General features: G+C 39.9%; 1 protein-coding gene across 1 annotated transcript; it reads right to left on the bottom strand.

The window, feature by feature from the left end:
- Positions 1-2,274: 2,274 nt before the first annotated feature.
- ano11 (anoctamin 11) lies at positions 2,275-17,542 on the bottom strand. Its single transcript, XM_015056083.1, has 24 exons — positions 17,447-17,542; positions 17,120-17,286; positions 14,983-15,109; positions 14,745-14,899; positions 14,541-14,648; positions 14,088-14,224; positions 13,940-13,997; positions 13,736-13,846; positions 13,487-13,652; positions 11,864-11,954; positions 11,222-11,318; positions 10,976-11,119; positions 10,608-10,745; positions 10,020-10,118; positions 9,827-9,929; positions 9,445-9,556; positions 9,298-9,352; positions 9,106-9,203; positions 8,818-8,954; positions 7,721-7,926; positions 7,487-7,623; positions 6,623-6,713; positions 6,285-6,416; positions 2,275-2,845 (listed from the first exon to the last, which is right to left on the bottom strand). The coding sequence occupies exons 2-24, from the start codon at positions 17,249-17,251 to the stop codon at positions 2,822-2,824; spliced, it is 2,658 nt and encodes an 885-aa protein (XP_014911569.1). The 5' UTR covers positions 17,252-17,286; positions 17,447-17,542; the 3' UTR covers positions 2,275-2,821.
- Positions 17,543-18,871: the final 1,329 nt, after the last annotated feature.

Below are 18,871 nucleotides of genomic sequence, written 5' to 3'. Positions count from 1 at the left end.
GAGCTGTCTTCAGCTCTCGTCTATTTCGGCTCTCTGCTGCGTCAGCTGTGTTCACTTATTAAAGATAACGTGAAGAGGGTGGCAGGTTAACTCAGGACAGCAGTTTACTCTGCAGCGCTGGATGCTCTGGTTGTTTTGTGTATTTGCCGGAGCACAAAAAAAAAGAAGGAAGGAAAAAAAAAGTCTGCACAACAACATACCAGCAACAGACACGACGTCGATGCCAGTCATTTCTTAGCTTCTACAGTGTGTTTCAAATTAGCAAAAATGCAACAGAGCAGAGTTTTGGCTGGTGGTTTATACTTTGTTTGCTTTGCTGCATCTTTACCCCCAGGCAATTGATTTGCAGCTCTCCTTCTGCAGCTCCTGCATGCGAGCGTTGGCTTCCTCGCCCTTGTAGGCGGTGTAGCAATCCAGCCAGTGTCCACAGCGCATACCTGTGCTCACTGACATGTACTAACTCACTCTTCCTGCAGGCCATGGCAGAGGAACGCGCAGCAATCACAACAATTCAAAAGATGTACGTGGCAAAGAGGGGGGACAGGCAGAGAGGAGGGAGGGGGCATTAAAGAGAGATGATGGTAGGAATTAAATAAACAGAAGAAGAAAGAATTCTAAGAGGGAAGAGGAGAGACGAGTAAAGAAAAATGTGAGGCGGGGAAGAGATCAAACAAAAGTCAGAAATTGCCCAAGGGTTGGAGTCATTGGTGGATAGTGTGAGAGGAAGAGAGAAATCATTAATGAACGCCTGTCTGTTGCTGTCTGCTCATAAATCAGGATCTTCTTCATACGTCTCTGCAGAGCAGAGAAAGCTGCAAGACGGAGAGAAAAAGGAGAAACGAAAGAAGGAGACTGGTTCGGGGATGATCAATGAGAGTTTGTCCCTGCAGCATTTTATGGCTCAGCAAAGACGATTACCGTGCAGCAGTGTGCTGCGTTCAATAAACTAGCTTTATTCTGGTCTAAAATGCAAAAAGAAAAAAAAAAAAAAAAGCAACTCTGAAATGAAAAACTTCCTTGTTCAACATTACGGTACATTAATACTCCAAAATATTTCATACAAATACTGTGCAGTTCATTCAAGTAGAAAAACCCCCCGACATGCTTATGAAGGAAAGCAAAACAAATTTTACAACCCTCTGAAAGTTAACGAGGAGAGTAAAGAAAAGCTTGTGCTCTGTGCAGCCTTACAGTATCAGCCAGCAATAAAACAGAAGGCAAACTTTGACCTCAAGGCTGAGGTCAGAGCAAAAGCTCCGATTTATAGATTGCGGTTGGTTTTCAAGCAGTGGCAAACCCGAGCGAGTCCATGAAGTCGGATGTTTATCGTCTTTCATGTCTCTGCAGAGGCAAATTCAAGTGCGAGAAAAATTGGGGTTATCACTGTTTGAGGTTAAAGCATACAAATGATTAACAGAGAGCTGACATCTCAGACCGAGGTTGAGTCAGGTTTTCACCCAACGGATCCTTCAGAAAAATAAATAAATAAATAAATACTCCTCCCAGTGAAAAATACTTTTGTTTGACACAAACTACCACTTTTAATTAAAGGTAACATGGAGTTCCACAAGAATGTTTTCATAATGACCATTTTGTCACATTAGACCACAAACTTCAAAGTATTTTACTGGTATTTTATGTGATAGACAATCACCAAAAGCTTCATCAACAAAGATATTGAGACCCCTGTACTCTGATACCTGCAAACAAAATTCAGTTGTTGAGGTTATGTCTCTACCACATTTCATCTAAAGACGTTTTTGCTCATTCTGTAGCTCAAACCTTCCGCAGAACGTCTATAAAGATAATTGTTTTACCACTGATTAGATTAAATTAGATTGCATCAGAGTAGCATTGGATCAGATTAGATTATCCTGACTTTTGACTGGGACTTTTCAAAAACATTTCAAGACATGGTGCCACTGATATCCCTAAAACAAAAAAAAGAATTTTGCTATGAAGACGGTTTCACCAAAACAACGTTGAACTGTGGTTAAGACCAACTGTGTTTAAAAACATAGCTGAGCTAATGAAGCCTTTGGTTGCGCTAAATCTGGACCAGATATGTGGCTTTTCTGGGCTAAATAAAGATTAGCCAACTAATCTCGGCTAACAAAGATGTCAACGGATGTCCAGAGTTTAGAAAGAGGTGGAGTTGTGGTGTGTTCAGGGTGGACAGTGTTCTGCCTTTAGGTCAAAAAGATATATTTTCTTCTCATGAACTGCATCTTCAGGTGGAGTTGGAGTAAAAGGGGTGAAAAGAAATGCAGGCCACACTCTTCAGAATTTTATTTTTAAGACAAAAAATATGATAAACTATATTACTTTGAATATAACTTCCACTTTACAAGTGTTTTATCTGACAGATAAAATCCCAGTAAAACACAGCGACGTTTGTGGTTGCAATGTGACAAAATGTAAAAAAACTAAAATAAAAAGATGAACGGGCTGTGAATACGTTTCTGTACACATCTGGATCAACAATGCATGCTGTAGCTGCTGGTAGTCATAAATCAAGTTAATCTGCAGAGAAGGTGTGTCATTATTCCTCATGCTTGATGAATTACGCCTTGCTCCGAAAAGGAAAGCCCAGCTTAAATTATAGCTCAAACATCCAACAACTGAAGTTAGAATCCTCCTGGTGAAAGAGCCAACCAGTGACCTTAGTTTCCTCTGCCTCAGTCTGCATGCAGCAGCATCAACAATCTCATCTGGAGCTGGCTTTTTGACTTTCAAATGATGAAAAAAATTATCTTCCTAAATTCAAAGGAGCGTCTTCCTCGAATGTTTCCTCCCAGCATTCCATTCCAGTCCCGATTCATCAATCCAAAGGACGTGTCGCTTGCTTCAAGTGGGGCGGTGCAATTAGATTTAGACATAAGAAGAAGGAAGAGAGATGAGAGAGTTAGTTTTGTCACATTGGCTGCTGTATGGAGGCTGAACAGTGCTGGCACAGACTGATTCTGCTATTATGCTGTAATTTTCAGCTGTTGGCACCTTTAATAAATAAATAAATAAATACATCCATCCATCTTCTTCTGCTTTATCCGGGAACCCTATAATTTAAAAACTCTAGTATCAGTGAATGGGAAACCTTGGAGAATGTTACTTTTATGGAAATGTGAAAAACCTAACGCTCATCTCAGGAGGGTGAAAATAAGGAAGCAGCCAGTCCAACTCTTGCTACAGTTCAAAAAAAGACCTCAGAGAGATGGAGTCATATTATTTCAAGTTAAACATACTCACAAGCTGATATAACTTTTAAAAAGGTTTTAATCTCTAACATACAGTTGAACACAGGTGTTTATGGTAGATTACATCTCCATGGACTAAAATGTGATGAAAATTTTAAGCTTTTAATTACATCTTTCATGGTAGAATAGTTTAAAAGTAGCCACCAGTATTTAAATGTACTTGGACTTTACTGAAAGTCTTAAAGGTTCCGAATTATACATAAAGGCTAAAATATATAAATTTGTTCACAAATATCTTCTAATAAGTGGTGATGAAAGCTCAGAGATGTCAATGTGTCATTGCAGTTCATGGCAGCATAAAAAAGTATTTGCTTGACAAAATTCAATCATTACTAAGAACCAGGGGGGGAAGTTCAAGGAGTGTTTAGGGGACATTTCCTAAACTAGAAAATTTCTGAAAAATTTAAAAGGGGCCTGCCAAAGTGAGTGTGGTTTTCTGACCCAAATGTTAGGCTGTGATGAAAAGTCAGGTCTAGCAGGCCTGAAGTGTGACCATTAAAGCATAAAATGGTTTACAAAACAGATTGTTTATGTCATTCTTTGTTACATTTATAGAATTAGCCACAATGCAATGGTTAACTAAAAGGCTATTTGTAGCATGTGGGCTATCACTAGCATACCGACGAACACTGATTTACTTTGTCTACTGTGTAAACAGCAGCGCATGTGCTAAAATTAGCTCAAATACTGAGATTATCTAAAATTCTGTCAATGGCATGTGGGCTATCACTGGCATGTTCACTAACACTGACTTACTTCATTCAGTAAGGTAGTAAGATATAAAAAGTAGCTAAAATGCTAGTATTAGCACGAGGACTACTACATTGCTATTTCAGGCAACAATAACTGCAGACGTTCATCAGTTTGAAATAACAGGTAAGCATGCACTTTCTTAATGCGTCAGCACTTTGGCAAGGTCTGAAGAAATCTGCGAAGAAAGGAAAATAGTGAGGATGATGGCAAATAGCATCAAGCAAGGCAAGAACTGCAAACTTGTACAACTCTGTGTTACTGTCTGTCTCCATATCAAAACCAGTTTTATATTCTCATGAGTCAAGAAGATTCAGATCAAGACAGAAGCTTATGTTGCAAAACCAACATTTTCAAGCTGGACTTACCTTCACAGCTTCACAGAGACAAGCCGAAAACCTTCAAGTTTCATCACTGGATGGTAAATATGTTGTATGCAGTCATGGTGATGCTTTTCAAACCCAAGACTAACCCCAACTGTACAGACTGTTTAAGCATGGTGATGGTAACATCATGCTGTGGGACGGTTTTGGTAAATTAAACAAGTAATACAGAGAGTCTGTTTCAAAATGTCTCCAGTTTTCCTGCAAAAAAAAAACGCTAGATAATTGAAACTTGAACATAAACAGGTTTTCCACTAGGAAAGTGAGTCCAAACACCAACAAAACTGGTTTTAGAACGAATGAAGCCAGCCGACTTTAACATTCGGGAATGAATTACCAAAGCCCTGACGTCAACCTTGTTAAAACTCAAGTTCATTCGAGGACGCCAACCAATTTGAATTTACTCTTGTACTTCTGATAAGAGAGGTGAAGTATCCAGTCAGAAAGAATTATGCTACAGTTTGTTGATGATGACAAAAAACACACGGTGTTGCTTCCTAATCAGGTGTGGTTGTGGGTGTGTGTGTTTGAGCGTATGCATACTCTGCATGGGATAAATTACAAAGCTGGTTTTTATTCATATAGATAGTTTATGTTATGGCTTAAAGTGGAACACTAAACATTCTGTCCATGCAATCACTGAAACCAGGTTCCTGTAAATATCTTATACTTACCTGTGTTTGTGTGTGTACCCAAGCTAAATGCATATTGATTTTACTCTTTTGCTTTATAGCTTCATAAAGCTACACCTGAATGCTACTGTGTAATCTGCAGTTACTCTGAAGTGAAAGTACACACACTGTCAACTCTTTACTTTTATGATATAAGTGACTTGGTATTTAACAGGTTCTATAAAGAGACGGCGCAGACTCTGATTCAAATTCAGAATTAGATATAAATAATGGAGAAGTTCTTCTTCCCTACAGTTGCTGCATCCTTGCAGGGAATGAAAGATTGCTGCAAAGTCAATGATTCAGATGGCTTTCCCTTGATAATGCTTTAGCAACTACATATTCAATGTGTGGCTGTTGTATAAGAATTAGAGTTAAACTAGACAGTATATCTGAATCTGGCTTTGTGTTTGAACTGCTCTGCAAGAAATCACCAGGCGTAACTTGTGCTTAATTGGGGTCTGTATTACTGATATATATTGTGTCTCAGATAGCTTTACTGTGTCTTGTGAAATAAGCCAAGTTGAAATTGAACTGAAAATACAGTACGTTTTTCTGGCTTCTGTTCATTACTCTGTTGAAGGTGTAGCAAATAAGTGCTAAAATAAACACAAGGCTTTATTGGTTGATCACACAACTGATGTGATCAACTAACTCTTTGTGTTCAGAAGTGGGATTTTCCAAATTCCCATTTGGAAATAAAACAAGAGCAGCCTTTGTAGACAGAATCCCAACTCTCCGAGCATCCAGGAGTTTAGCATCCAGTTTGACTGACATGCACTTACAACGTAATGGACCTGTTTACTGGGACCTCTGGCAGCTGGAGCCTCTTTAGGTCAGTTATAGAAAATGTCTATTTGCAAGATGCTTATGTTGTGTTTAAATTGAAAGATTGAAGAGAATTATATGGCTTTGGCTTGTAATGCTAACAGTAGTTAGCACAACAACAATTAGCAAATCCTAGTGTTTTGTGACTTACAACTACTGCAGCTCCTCATATGTTAGAACATAAACACAGCAACAAATTTCTTGACATGTTCTCAAAAACACAGGTTTAACATTTGTCCATAAAACATTCAGCTGATGGATTTTAGTCTTTTTTGTTTATTAGGTAATATATGAATGTGTTATTATTAATATATAAAACTTTGTGTGCCTCCCCTGTCTCAGTGACCTGAGTTGGAGCTGGCTGAACAGTGTTGGGTTCCCTGTTGACCTCAACTTACCAACAGCGCCTCCTGGTTTTCAGCCAGCGCTTGCTTGGCCAGGTAGCGCTCTCGCTTGATCTTCAGCTCCAAGGACTCGGGGACGTCGGGTACGATCCAGTCAATGGCTCGCAGAACAAAAAATACCACATGCTGTGTTGAAGAAAAAAAAGAAAGAAGACAACAAGATGGTTCCCTTTACACTGAGGAAGAATTAAATCATCTCTAACCTCTGAACTGACTACTGGAAATTATCTGTTTTAACTAGAAGACAAACATACAGGAACAACATGATGCAACTGAAGAAACCCAGAGTTTTAAGCTAAACATTAGTGGATTTCAAGTGTCTTCATCCAAACCTCAAATGCAATGATAAAACCAAGTCGCACAGCGAGGAGTTCCCAGTAGAAGAGCGTATACATTCCATCATTGTCTCTGAATGCTTTATATCTGGAAATAAATAAAGCACAGACAACGCAGAGCATGAACAGCAGCAGAACAAGAAGTCATAACAGATTCAATTTGGAACGCGACCTACACTGCCCTCTACTGGTCAAATCTAGGATTTCAAAAAAGCAAAAGGAAAAAATGCAACTTTTGCAATAAACAGAAATATAATTAAACACATAATCCTGATTCAGCTAAACATTTACATTCAAATGACCTCAACAATATTTGTTCTCAACAACAACAACAACAAATTATTAGTTGTTTAATGATTTATTCACATTCAAATCAATCAGATTAAGTCGACGGGCCCGTAATCTGTGTCATAAAATACCAACACGGGGTTCTTCGGATAATCTCCAAAAATCAAATCAAGTTAAGTGCTAAAACCAAATACTTTGAATAAATGTTACTACGGTGGTTATGAAAGAAAAATTACATTCTTGAGTGAGCGTCTTCATTCAGATTTTAATATATAAAACTTGAGTTAATAAATCGAATAAAACTGACCAATGAAAACCGCAAAGTTAAAATGCCACAGAAAGTATATGTTACTTCCCTCCAGCTTTTGTAAAGAGTAATTGCCACTGACACGGCAAGGCGTTCAGACTCACCCCAATGTTTACCTCAGCTAAAATAAATAAATGAGACAAATAACGCTGGAACTGTTTATACACTTCTCTAAAACACACCAAAATGTAGGAAACTTTCTGAATTAATTTATTTGCACTGTTTTTGAGAAGCTTTGACGTATAAATCCAGTGTTGCCACCATACCTGCACCGAGGGTAGTCAGTGTAGTTGAGTGGTGCGTAGGCCAAGGTGAAGTTAACATATCCATTGAGATCATTACTGAACTTGTACTGGTAGAGCAGGCGTGGTAAAAAATCTGACGTGAAGGCGATCAGAAAGGCCTGAGAAAATAAAAGCGTCACCATTTCGTCAAACACATATTCATTTTAGTGATAACCATGCAACGTCTTGTAAAAGCATAACTACAGATCTACTGACGTTGGCAATGACAGACAGATGGGACAAGGCTTCTAAGATGTTGAACCAAACTCCAATGTTTTGAGCCCGCTCGGCCACCGGTCGGCGGTACTCGCACACAAACTTGTGGGCGTCAAGGCGGATCTCCACCCAGTTGTTCAGGAGGGCGAAGAGCGGCGCCAGGGGGAACGCTGCTACGAAGATTGTGATGAACCCAAACTGGAGGACTGGAGGACAGGGAGACAGTTTTATTTACACTGAGCAGCCAAACATAAAATTACAACTAATGCCCTCCAGGATTATGGACGCTGCTGGTGAAGACGAGTTCAAAGACCTTAAAATAAAGAGGCTTGTTGACCTGCCAACTGTAGATCTGGTGAAATTTAGGAGATTGTCTGTCTTCTTGCAGAAGTTTAATAAATTATGAGGATCAACACATAACTTCCTGTCATTCCTATTTTTAATGGCTTGGTATGAAAAAAGAGGCCTCTGTGTCACATCATGATTATGGCCAAGAGAAACAGACAGTTATGGGTTATATATCAATTCTTTTTTAAACAACCTAATCAACTACATTACTATCTACTATCAGTGAGTCCTAAAAAAAACATTCCAAACTATTTTTTACCATGGGATTTTGTCATGAACATAATAAACCCTTTGGCTCCCTTTCTGATTCTGTGAGGAAAGACAAGCATTTCTTGCACATGACTGACAGAATGGTCTGTCATTCACTTATCTTTAAAAATATACTTTTCCTGACAAATCTTAATCACAAGAGCCAGTTACTGTTAAACACAGGATAAAGCCACAGGGCCTTTTATTGTCTCTGGGAACTCTTGATATTCAACTTTTAATCAGTATTAACCCTCAATCAACATGTAAACTACATGAAAAAGCAGGTTCTTATTTGTACCCCAGATGACCTTCAGGTCCTTTAGATTATGAGCTACTCTCCTTATAAACACATTTAAAAACTCTGGAAATTGTTCTAAACCTCTAACCCATTTCCTCTTATATTGACCAGCTGTGCCGATAAGTGAGAAGGGCTTTGTATTAATAACATCTTTATTGATCTGGGAATTGATCCAAAAGAGAACCAGTTCTTATCTAATTACCCATTTCCAGATATTCCTCAAACAGGCCCCCACACGGCACCAGCTTGTAGTCTTCCTCCCAGGGTCGAGGTTCGTCCTGCTCATCATCTCCCAACACGCTGGCCAAGGTTCTTTTCTGCCGCCAGGCTTTTACTTTGCTGCATACAAGGAATAATAGATTCCTTGTTAACATGTAAGTAATCATTTATCAGTTGGACTGGATGTAAAGAGAAGCAATGTCAGTGTAAACGAACAAGATAATGTTTTTTAGAAACCACACGGATATGAATTCAGCTTAATCTAACATACGGTATGATGAACTCCTGGATGTTGTTGATCAGCTGCTTCCCCACCATTATGATGAAGAGTTGTTCAGCCAGCTCAATGAGGCAACCGCCAGGGCCACACTGAAATCACAAGGTGCACAGAAACAGCTCAATGCAGCGACACAGGAAGACAGTGCAACACACTCCAAGAATTCATATTAAAAAAAGCACCAACATCTTCGTTTCTCATCCCAAACAAGGTTCCATAGTTTGTAGGGTAACCCACAAACCTGAACACACAGAGACAAAAAGAGAACCGCTTATATTTCTAGAGGAATGAACATTTTATCAGGCGTTTCACGTGACTGGGCCCTTGTCTTACCTTCCCTTAAAGAAAGCCACGTAGAAGGGAGACGAGTAGAAGTTGACAAACTGGAAGATGAACACTTTGAGGGTGAAAGCGTTGTCATGCTGGGTTTGGGTTCTGTGCATCTCTGCAATGTGAGCACAGACGAATGCAGTGATGAAGTCGAAGAAATGTAAAAAGGTTTAAGGGGAAATGCTGAATACTGTATCTGAACAAGGCATCTAGCAGATGTCACTCTAACAAAAGCCGGCCTTTAAAAGAATGAATTTGGCGTTTTCAACATTTAGTGAAAACAAACAAACAAAAAAAACAAACAGAATGTTAACTTTTTTTGCAGACAAATGCAATGTCGAGCCTTCACAGCTCAGGTGTTTTCTAATTCTGCGTCGACTCTTACCCCATTTGGTGAGCTGCTCCGCTAAGGCCGTATAAACCTGACCCATTACCAGAATGAAGCCCAGGTTCACAATGCTGCTGCAGATGTTAGCTATGGTTCCAGCCTGAGGAGGAAATGACATCGGCGCTAGTGTTAGCAACATATTTTAAATCAAACAAATGAATCTGACATGTTCTGCGTGGATCTGACGTACCTCTGTACGCAGCACAGGGCTCCCGCTCTGGTACATCATGACGCTGATGACTCCTCGACACATGACCACCGTCACCAGGAAGATTATCACCACACACAGCTGTTCAGAAAGTGGATTTCATCTACCATGATGGTTCACAGCCAGAAAGTTGACCGTGCCGAACTCTGAGGATTTTATTGATGGTGGAGCTGCTTGCTTTTTATTTTTATTTTTATTTATTTTTTTACCATTGTCCCAGATCTCTTTAGAAGAATGTAGGCACAATGACAAAGATAATCAGATCATCTTTAGTTCAATGTGGCTATCACCTCAATTCATTATGCCTCTGTCTTCACTGAGACAACTCCACTGTCCTGAAACTTTCTATACTTACACATTGTTTTCTAGTGTATTTAGTTAACAAAAACACTTATGATTAACTAACGGAAGTCAGATCGGCAAAACGCTCAATGACAATGACGTTTTTAAAAAGTATTGGTATCGGCAATAATATCCCTAAATTTACTCGGAATAAGATCAATACCAAAATTCTCAGTGTTGCACACCTCTACATGTTTGTCTAGTAAGAAGCCATCAGACACGACTCACCATCAGGACGATGACCATGGAGCCAGTGAACATGCGAGACAGTCTCGTCTTCTCTGGAAAGTACGGCTCTTTGACTCCAGTCACTGGATTCTCCTCCACAGTGGGGGCCGTGGCGGCAAACTCAGGACGGGGACGTTCCTGAGAGGACACAGCAGGTCAGGTTTCTATACAGCAACATTTTGTTTGTGTGTATTCTCTACAGGAAAAGATACTGCTGAAGGTGTTAACGTCAGGAAATGGATGGAACAAGTTTTTAAATACTATCATTTTCTTACGTTACTCCACCACAACATCTTTCAGTCTTTCCATTTGCAGGAACCATGAGAATAAACCAGCGTAGAGATGCTCATGCTAATGTATCAAATAACCTCCTCCTCATGGAAGTCCATGCAGTCCCAGTGATGGGCCAGAGTAGCCATCTTGCGCTTCCAGAACTCCAGAAAGGTCACGGCCCAGAAGGACATGAAAACGCTGAAGAACACGGTACCGGGGTGGTCGAACAGGTAGCCAAGCTGTAGCACGGAGTGGCAAGGGACAGGTTTAAGCTCTGAGCTTGTTCATGTTGTGACTCTAAACTGAGCTTCACAGCAATTAAAGGAGCAACTATAGCTTACCTTCGCCATGGTGCAGATATCAGACATGTTCCAAGCATCGCAGGTTTTACAAAGGGGGCACATCGGATACTTCGCACCACTGCTACAAATGTCCTCCCTGTTGACAGTCCCAAATAATCTTCAAAAATGTACATCAATCTGCCTTAAAATTGGAATAAAATACACTATAGTTTGTCATCGAGTGAGAAAATGTGAAAATGCTTATTGGTTGTTACTGTAAATTTGCAAAGCTCTGCTATGGTTTGGTAAATTTACCCTTTCGATGTGCCTCGCTTTATTCGCAGATAAGTGTTGAAGATTCTAGAAAGGTTTATTTTCCTGGAAATCCCAGCATTCCTTGGAGGGAAGCTATAACATGCTTTTTCCTCAGAGGATCAATGCTAATCTCATATCTGCACATTAGGTGCTCGACTGCAGCTGGTGCCAAATATTGACCTCAACACCCTCAGAAGTAGAAAATCTATCAACTCCTGTGCGCGAACAGATCTTTCTTGACAGAAGTTGTGGTCACATCATTAACTCAGCCGAATTGGTAATCGTTGCTAATCATCTCTAAACGTTGCTTCATATAAAGCCGCTCTGCTCTGCGTTGCAGTGAAGCATGTGTAGTGTTTCCTGTGGTACTTTTCATTGAAGACTCACGCTGGTGTGTTGGTGTCCATGGACATGACTCCCGACACAAAAACCAGCGTTCCCACTATGGCCGCCGGCAGAAGCCAGGCTGTGTAGAAACCTGCAGGGACAGCAGAGCTCCATTACAGTGCAGCTCTCAGTTGATGGAGGGAGAGGAAATGAAACCGCGTAGCTGCTCCCAGGTTGATGCTGCGCTGCCAGAGACGCTTCTAATAGTTTAACTGTCCGAAACACATCCGCATGTTTTCTGCTGATGCTGCATTGGTCCTGTCGTTCATCTACTCCTATGAAACATATTTCCACCTGCTGTTTGTTTGCTCAACACATAATTCTCTGTCAACAGTATCTGCCAGACAGCTGCTGCAGTAGGCTACAAGCTCAAATTCATTTTATTTGATCTATTTATTTATTTTGCAGTTCAGCGGTGTCGTCCCCTCAAGGTTTTAAGAGTTTTGAAGTTTTGCTTCAGTTCATCAGTTGAAGGAAAAAGTTGGTTAATTGACACATTTCATTTTGCTTTTAAAAGTTCCCATCTCTCAACAATGTCTACGTTTTGAGCAGAAGAGAGAGATCACAAGGAGAAGCAGAAGTAAAGAGTGATAAAGATAGCTCAGCAGGAAGGGACTGGTTCATTATGACACTAAATAATTTAGCAACACTAATACGGTGCAATGTACTTTTAACATTCCTAAATATTGGTGCCCCATCTGAGGCCATTTGAAGTGAGCTTGCTTAGTTACTTTAAGAGGATAAAGTTTTCATCTGTAGAGTGTGTGTTTCAGTAAAATCTGATACAACTACCAAATATTACAATTAAATGACAAAAGTAGAAAGTTTTTAGCATCGACTGTCTTTGTGCTTCTGATTAATATCATGAGAAGGAGATGAAACGGCACATAAATCAAGTGCCTGAACTTTAATTAAATCTTCTTGGGATATTTATGTATATTTATATCAACACATTTTTATTTTTTATAGATTTAATTATTTATTTATTGGGTGTGCATTACGCTTATGTCAGGCAGGATGCTCCTGTGGTTCTTGGGGATGTGAATCCCTTGGAATTAGCAATAAGATGTCTAAATAAATACTTCACTTTAAAGGTGCAGTATGTATCTTTTATAAAAATTTTTTAACTTTGTACAAGAGGTCGGTCTTAGCGCTGTCAGTTACTGTCTGTGTGGCACTGCTAGGCTGTGCTAGCTGCTATGATGCTCAGTTGTGAACGCTCAGGCTAGTTAGCATGGCCGCCAACTGTGGCGGACAAACGGTTTTCTTGAAACATTAAGCTGTTTCTCCGCCATTAGCACATTTAGCAACAAGTACAGGACTGACAGCGTTAAGACCCTCCTCCTGGCTCTGATTGGATGTTTTTAGTCAGGAGCAGTGCGTTTCCTTAGATGGCGATAGTAGCTCAGGGAGGAGGTGCAGGAGATTAATCTTTTCACATATTATCTGTTTCATACTATATTGTCCCAACATGGTGACAATTTTAAGGAATATGTAAAAAAAACACATTTTTGTAAAATTTACTTCCTGCACCTTTAAGTTACATTCTTCACTCTGAAAATGGAGCTCTAACAAGTATACAGAGTAACTCAGGTATTTAAAAAAATAAGAATGATTTCATACCTAGCCAAGCAAAGTAGAGGGCAATCTTCTCTCCAAAGTACTCCCTAATGTGATCTAGTGGTTGGTACTTGAACCATTTGCACCAGCGAGCCCAGTAGTAGTGCAGGACCTGCCTCTGGTTGAGCTCATCAGGATGGATCTCGTGGCTCTGAAGCTTGAAAGGACCCTGTTGCAAGCCAGAAAACGAGGCTGATTAGAGAGGGAAAAACAGCTAAAGTAAACATTACCCAGCAGATAACAATCCTTCACCTCATGCAGAGGATAAGCTGCTGTGTAGGCCCCTTCATTTACCAGTCTGTCCACGCCAACCTCCGTCCTCTTTCTTTTGCCGTACACCGTCCGAGCTAGAATCTCATAAACCTACGTTAAGACACCAAACTACATCTGTGGGATGAGGGAAACACAACCATCCCAAAACACACACTGCTATGTGGTAACAGGAGTGTTACGTACAACCTGGTGTCTCTGAGTATTAGTGAAGTAGCTGTCTTGGTCTCCGGAGCCGAGGAATCTACACATAAAAGCAATTCATTCATAAACATACAGACACTGGGTCTGAATCTGATGTGCTCGGGGGTCGTTGGTGCCAAGTGGAACTCACCTGTTCATCTTTGACTTGCGGAAGGCGCATGTGTAATAGTCCAGCGGCCTGTTTGGCACCGATTCCATCATTATGTTGGGTACGCAGAGTCTTTTTAGAACCACAGAAGATGTGTTTAAGTCCAGGTGTTGCTGGGCCTGGAAATCACGAGAGATTTAACGATTTGCTTTTTTTTGTGGCGATATAGGTCTTAAATTCCATTCATAGTGTTCTTAAATGGGTCTTTAAAAAGTCTTAAATTTGAGTTAGTGAAGCCTACAGAAACCTTGGGAAAGGTTAAGGGGACATAAATAGTTTTGCGAGGCAGTGCATTTATTAAAAAGACAAGTTTCATCTTTCTTAGTACCTTCTCTCTGTAGCAAATGAATGCGTGCTCCACAGCAATAGGGATTAATATGACTTAGTTTCCAAAAAAGGGACACGGATATTTAAATGGCCCCGTTAAATGCTGACCTGTAGTGGAGCTCGGAGGCAAAGCTCCTCAGCGTAGTAAACCAACACGTCCCAGGGGGCGCTGACTTTAAGAAAATGTATGGTTTTCTTTTCACTTGCAGATTCCTCCTAAATGGAGAGAGCGGAGAGAGAAAAGCTGGTGAGTGACGTGAAGGGAAATTTATTCTGACCATCCTCTTGGACTAACAAAATAAACAGCAGCACCTTTTCCAAGAGCAGTCCGGCACTCTGGAGGTTCTGGACAAACTTGTCCCTCCACTCTGCCAGCTGTGCAGACTCCCCATCCTCACAGTTCCAGTTGCGTTTCTCCTTCCCTCGCTGCTTGCCCCGTGACCGGATCTCCCACACCAGCACAAAATCTGAAAGCCAACATTAAACTATGTTATTACCAGTGTTGTTTTGCCAAAACAAGATTCAAAGCAACACTGGTGGTGATGCGTACCGATTTTAGTTCGCCCATCTCTGAAGTAGTTGCCCATTTTTGAGACCGCTTGGTTATCTCTTGTGATGCAGTGCAAATGAATCGGGTCATCACCCTGGACGTGGCACTTCGAAGCCGCGGCTGAAGACTGAGAAGGAAACATCGTTTGGTCAGTATGAAAAACATGGAACTTGCAGTGTTAAGTCATTTATTCACATTTTGTCAACTTAAAACCTCAAACTGTAACATATTTTCTTGGAGTCTTATGTGTTATATCGACACAAAGTAGCTTACCACTGCAACATGTAAAAAAACAAAAAACAAAAACATAATCCTGGCTTTTTTCTGCCTCTGTATTGAGCTCCCTCCTCTCTAGAGTCACCTTTTGCTGCAGTTACAGCAGAGAGTCTTCAGGATATGTCTCTGCCAGCTTTGCGCAGTAAGAAACTGAAATTGTCAAGTTTTGCCACAGATTCTCAACCGAACTTGAGTCTGGACTCAAGTTCACTGGGTTATTCTGAGACAAATGTATTTTTTATCTTAAATATCCTACTGCAGCGCTGGAGCTGAGTTTATTGTTTTTGTCCAGCTGGAAAGTAAAAACCTCCACCTTGAAGTAATCAATTAATCTATCAATTATTCTGACGTTTAATCAGATAATAAAAAAAAACTATTGGCATATTGTGCTGATTTTTCATTTGACCACTTTGGGACTTTGCTATGCAAAAATTAGAAATACATTAAAGTATTAAATAAATGTTTTTAAATAAACATTTTATTGCCTAAAAACCAGTCAGCAAATGGCCTATTTATTGAGTATGTATACTCCAGTTAACAATTAATGGATTCCTAAGTTAGTTGATGATTATTTCAATAATAATTCATCGTTATTAATCTAATTAATTGAATCAGCCCTAATGATGGTCTCATGATTCTCCTGACATGCCAGCAGCTCAATTTCTGAAAGCAAATGAGGCCGATATCATCAGTATCTCAATTTCTGCTGATGATATCAGCCTCATTTGCTTTTGCCGCTCCTCTTAATTTCTGTCTGGCTCTACGGTTTGAAAACCGGGCAGAGAGACATTGAGGGACTTTTAATCATGTCCTACATCCTGTGTTTATCTCCATTCATCCCACAGCATACTGCTGTCAAGACCATGTTTGACAGATGGAGAGTTCAGATTTGGTCTCTTTAGCCTGAAGCATTTTTGGTGTGTTTTCTACAAACAGTTCTTATGACTTTTTTGTTAGGCCTCTTTCATAGAGATCTGATGCGTTGATTAAAGATCATACCAAAATTTGGAAATTGACTGTTGTTTTTTCTTTTATTAAGGCAATAGTCCAAAGCATTTTTTGTGTGTTGTTTTTATGTTTTGGATCTTTAAACATAAAGACCCAGAACTTTATGTTCATAAAATTTTCATAAAAAATTTATGAAAAAACATTTTTTCATAAAAAAAAATGTTAGAAGTAGGTAAACCAACAAAAAAAAGAAAAGAAAATCACAAAAAAAACCTATTTTTTTTTTGTTGCATTTTTAATTTAATGAATAATGTGGCTCGCCAGTGGTTTAAATTTGGCAGTTATGGCATCAGGGACACTACTGATTTACAGGTATCAGAGTAAAATGGGCTGAATACAAAAACACCCCATGATTCTCAGGTTTGTTTTATTTGTAAAGTGTTTTGAAAACCATGCGTAATTGTCCATCTAAAGCAGGAAACTGTTGTTTTTGCTTTCAAAGATCACAAATCTGAGGCTTTGCTCGCAAACACTTCCATGCCTTTGGATGAGATTAAACCACACACTCTTGTGCAAGACACTGCACCATAAAAGCCTGCACTCTGCAGTAATGAGCCCGGAAACATGGAGACAGAAAGCAGTCCCTGTGCTTTTTGCAAGATCACACACACACACACACACACACTATATATATATATGGCACAGTCATTTAGCCCACAAGCAACTTCTTGTGTGCTCATCAGAATTTCCAGCAGCAGAGATTGCAGATCCAGATTCCCAGCTAAACGTGTGAAGTTAGTGAAGTGCGAAAAGATGAGGCAGAGAAACAGAGCAACGTATTGGCCACATGTCGGGTGTGCTGCACAGTATGCAATTACGTGAGAGAAGTAAAAAGAAAAAAAAAAGTGCTTACACATCTTGAAGGGAAAAAGTCCCCGTTCTGCAGACTGCCGTAGCCGTCTGTGGTGTGTGCTTCACCCCTGGCGTCCAAATCCAGAAGGACTTCTCTGTCTCCACTCCGCACCTCCCAGCTCTTTTTCATCATAATGAAAAAATAAATAAAAACGCACTGCTGGCTGGCTACAAAAATATGAATAAATAAAAAAAAAACAAACAGTATACTGATGACTTACATGAAACTGTGCAACAACAAACAAAATCTGTAGTTTTCTCTGAAGTAGAATTTCGCAAACAGCATCTTACAAAAATAAAAATGCGAACCAAATAAATGAATGGATACCTTCTCTGCAGTGAAAACTAGGCTGGGGGATTTGCAACAGTCTGTGCTTCCATTGTGCTCTTCCTCCTCTTCATCTCAGTATCCATCAAGTCTCCCCCCAACTCCCATTCCTGCCCTCTTCACCCCCCTCCCTCACACACACACCACCCCCAACTTCAGCGCCACTGCATTAGCTGTGGAGTACCGTAATGCATCTACCTCAGGGGCAGCGGCACATTCTCTGCTTTGCTGCATCTCAGCATGAGAGACGCACCCTGCACATTTCAGAGGCATAAATAATTGACTGTGGAGTCAGGAGCAGAAGCCCTCTGTGACTGTAATAGAAGATAAAACACATCTGTTGAGTGTGTACTCCCGTGTCCACAAGAGAAGATTTAGTACATTCTCACAGCCAGGTTTGAACGTGACACACATTTGTATAATTTATTAAGTATGAACATCAGCAGGAGAGCTCCGCCCTACGTGGCTGTAACTTTAACACAGGGGAAAGGGGAAGTAAAAAAATAAAAATAAAAAAGAAAGTGAAATCAGATGACTTTACTTTTCAGTTTGGTGAGATCCATAAAGCTAGTGAAGAAAAAGTTAATAGAAGATCTCAACAAAAATCTGAACTTTGACTTTTTAATGAAATGAATGGATCATCATTCCTGCGGTGGCATGCTGTGGGGATGAGAGTCTTTTTCAGTTTTTTTTTTTAACCTCGAGTTTTCCAGGACGAACAGCCTGCTTAAGTTGGCACCACTGCAGCCGAGTTTAGTCTTTGACTAGGCCTCTACAAAACTCTGATTTTAAATTTTGATTAACTGAAACTGTGAAATGTGTCAAAAAAAGAAAACACAGAAGTGTGGGAAATAATTCTTGTGGCATCGTAAACTAAACTTTGGTTGTTCGTTAAAACAAGAGCTGCTGAGACATATTTGAATTCTTTTAGTTTGATAAATAGACAAGAAACTTTCACTCAGAAAAACTACAAATTTATATAGAGAAAATAAATCTGTCTGCTTATGCTGTTTAGATTAAGAGAACATCCAATAATCTTTTGTCCACAAGTCCTTAGGGGAAGCTCAGGATATGGATAGATGATGCAGAAAATGCAGAAAAGCACTTTTTAAAAAAACGAAGTCATGAATGTTAAATAAAAAAAAACCCTGACGCATCTTAAATGAGATCTGATCTACAGATCACACGGCACTGCCTTTCTAATTAATGATAAGATGAGATGCAGCGCCCTCTTGTGGTAATAGCCGCAAAAGAAACTTAACTCAACTCCAGAGAATAGTTTGTTTCACAAGGACAGATGCAAAGACAATTTTCCACTTCAGCACTATTACAGAGGATGAAAGCAGAAACTAAATAGAGAAGGGAAACTAAATCTTTACTTATATCTGCTTTTGTACAAGCTAGTACTACAGCAGAGGTAGCTAG

This window comes from Poecilia latipinna, unplaced genomic scaffold, assembly GCF_001443285.1.
Source record: "Poecilia latipinna isolate Pla-1442-1.1 unplaced genomic scaffold, P_latipinna-1.0 Scaffold1352, whole genome shotgun sequence".
In the NCBI taxonomy this organism is placed as follows: Eukaryota; Metazoa; Chordata; class Actinopteri; order Cyprinodontiformes; family Poeciliidae; genus Poecilia; species Poecilia latipinna.
The sequence above is the reverse complement of the archived record's forward strand: the minus strand, read 5'-3'. Positions and strand labels throughout refer to the sequence as shown.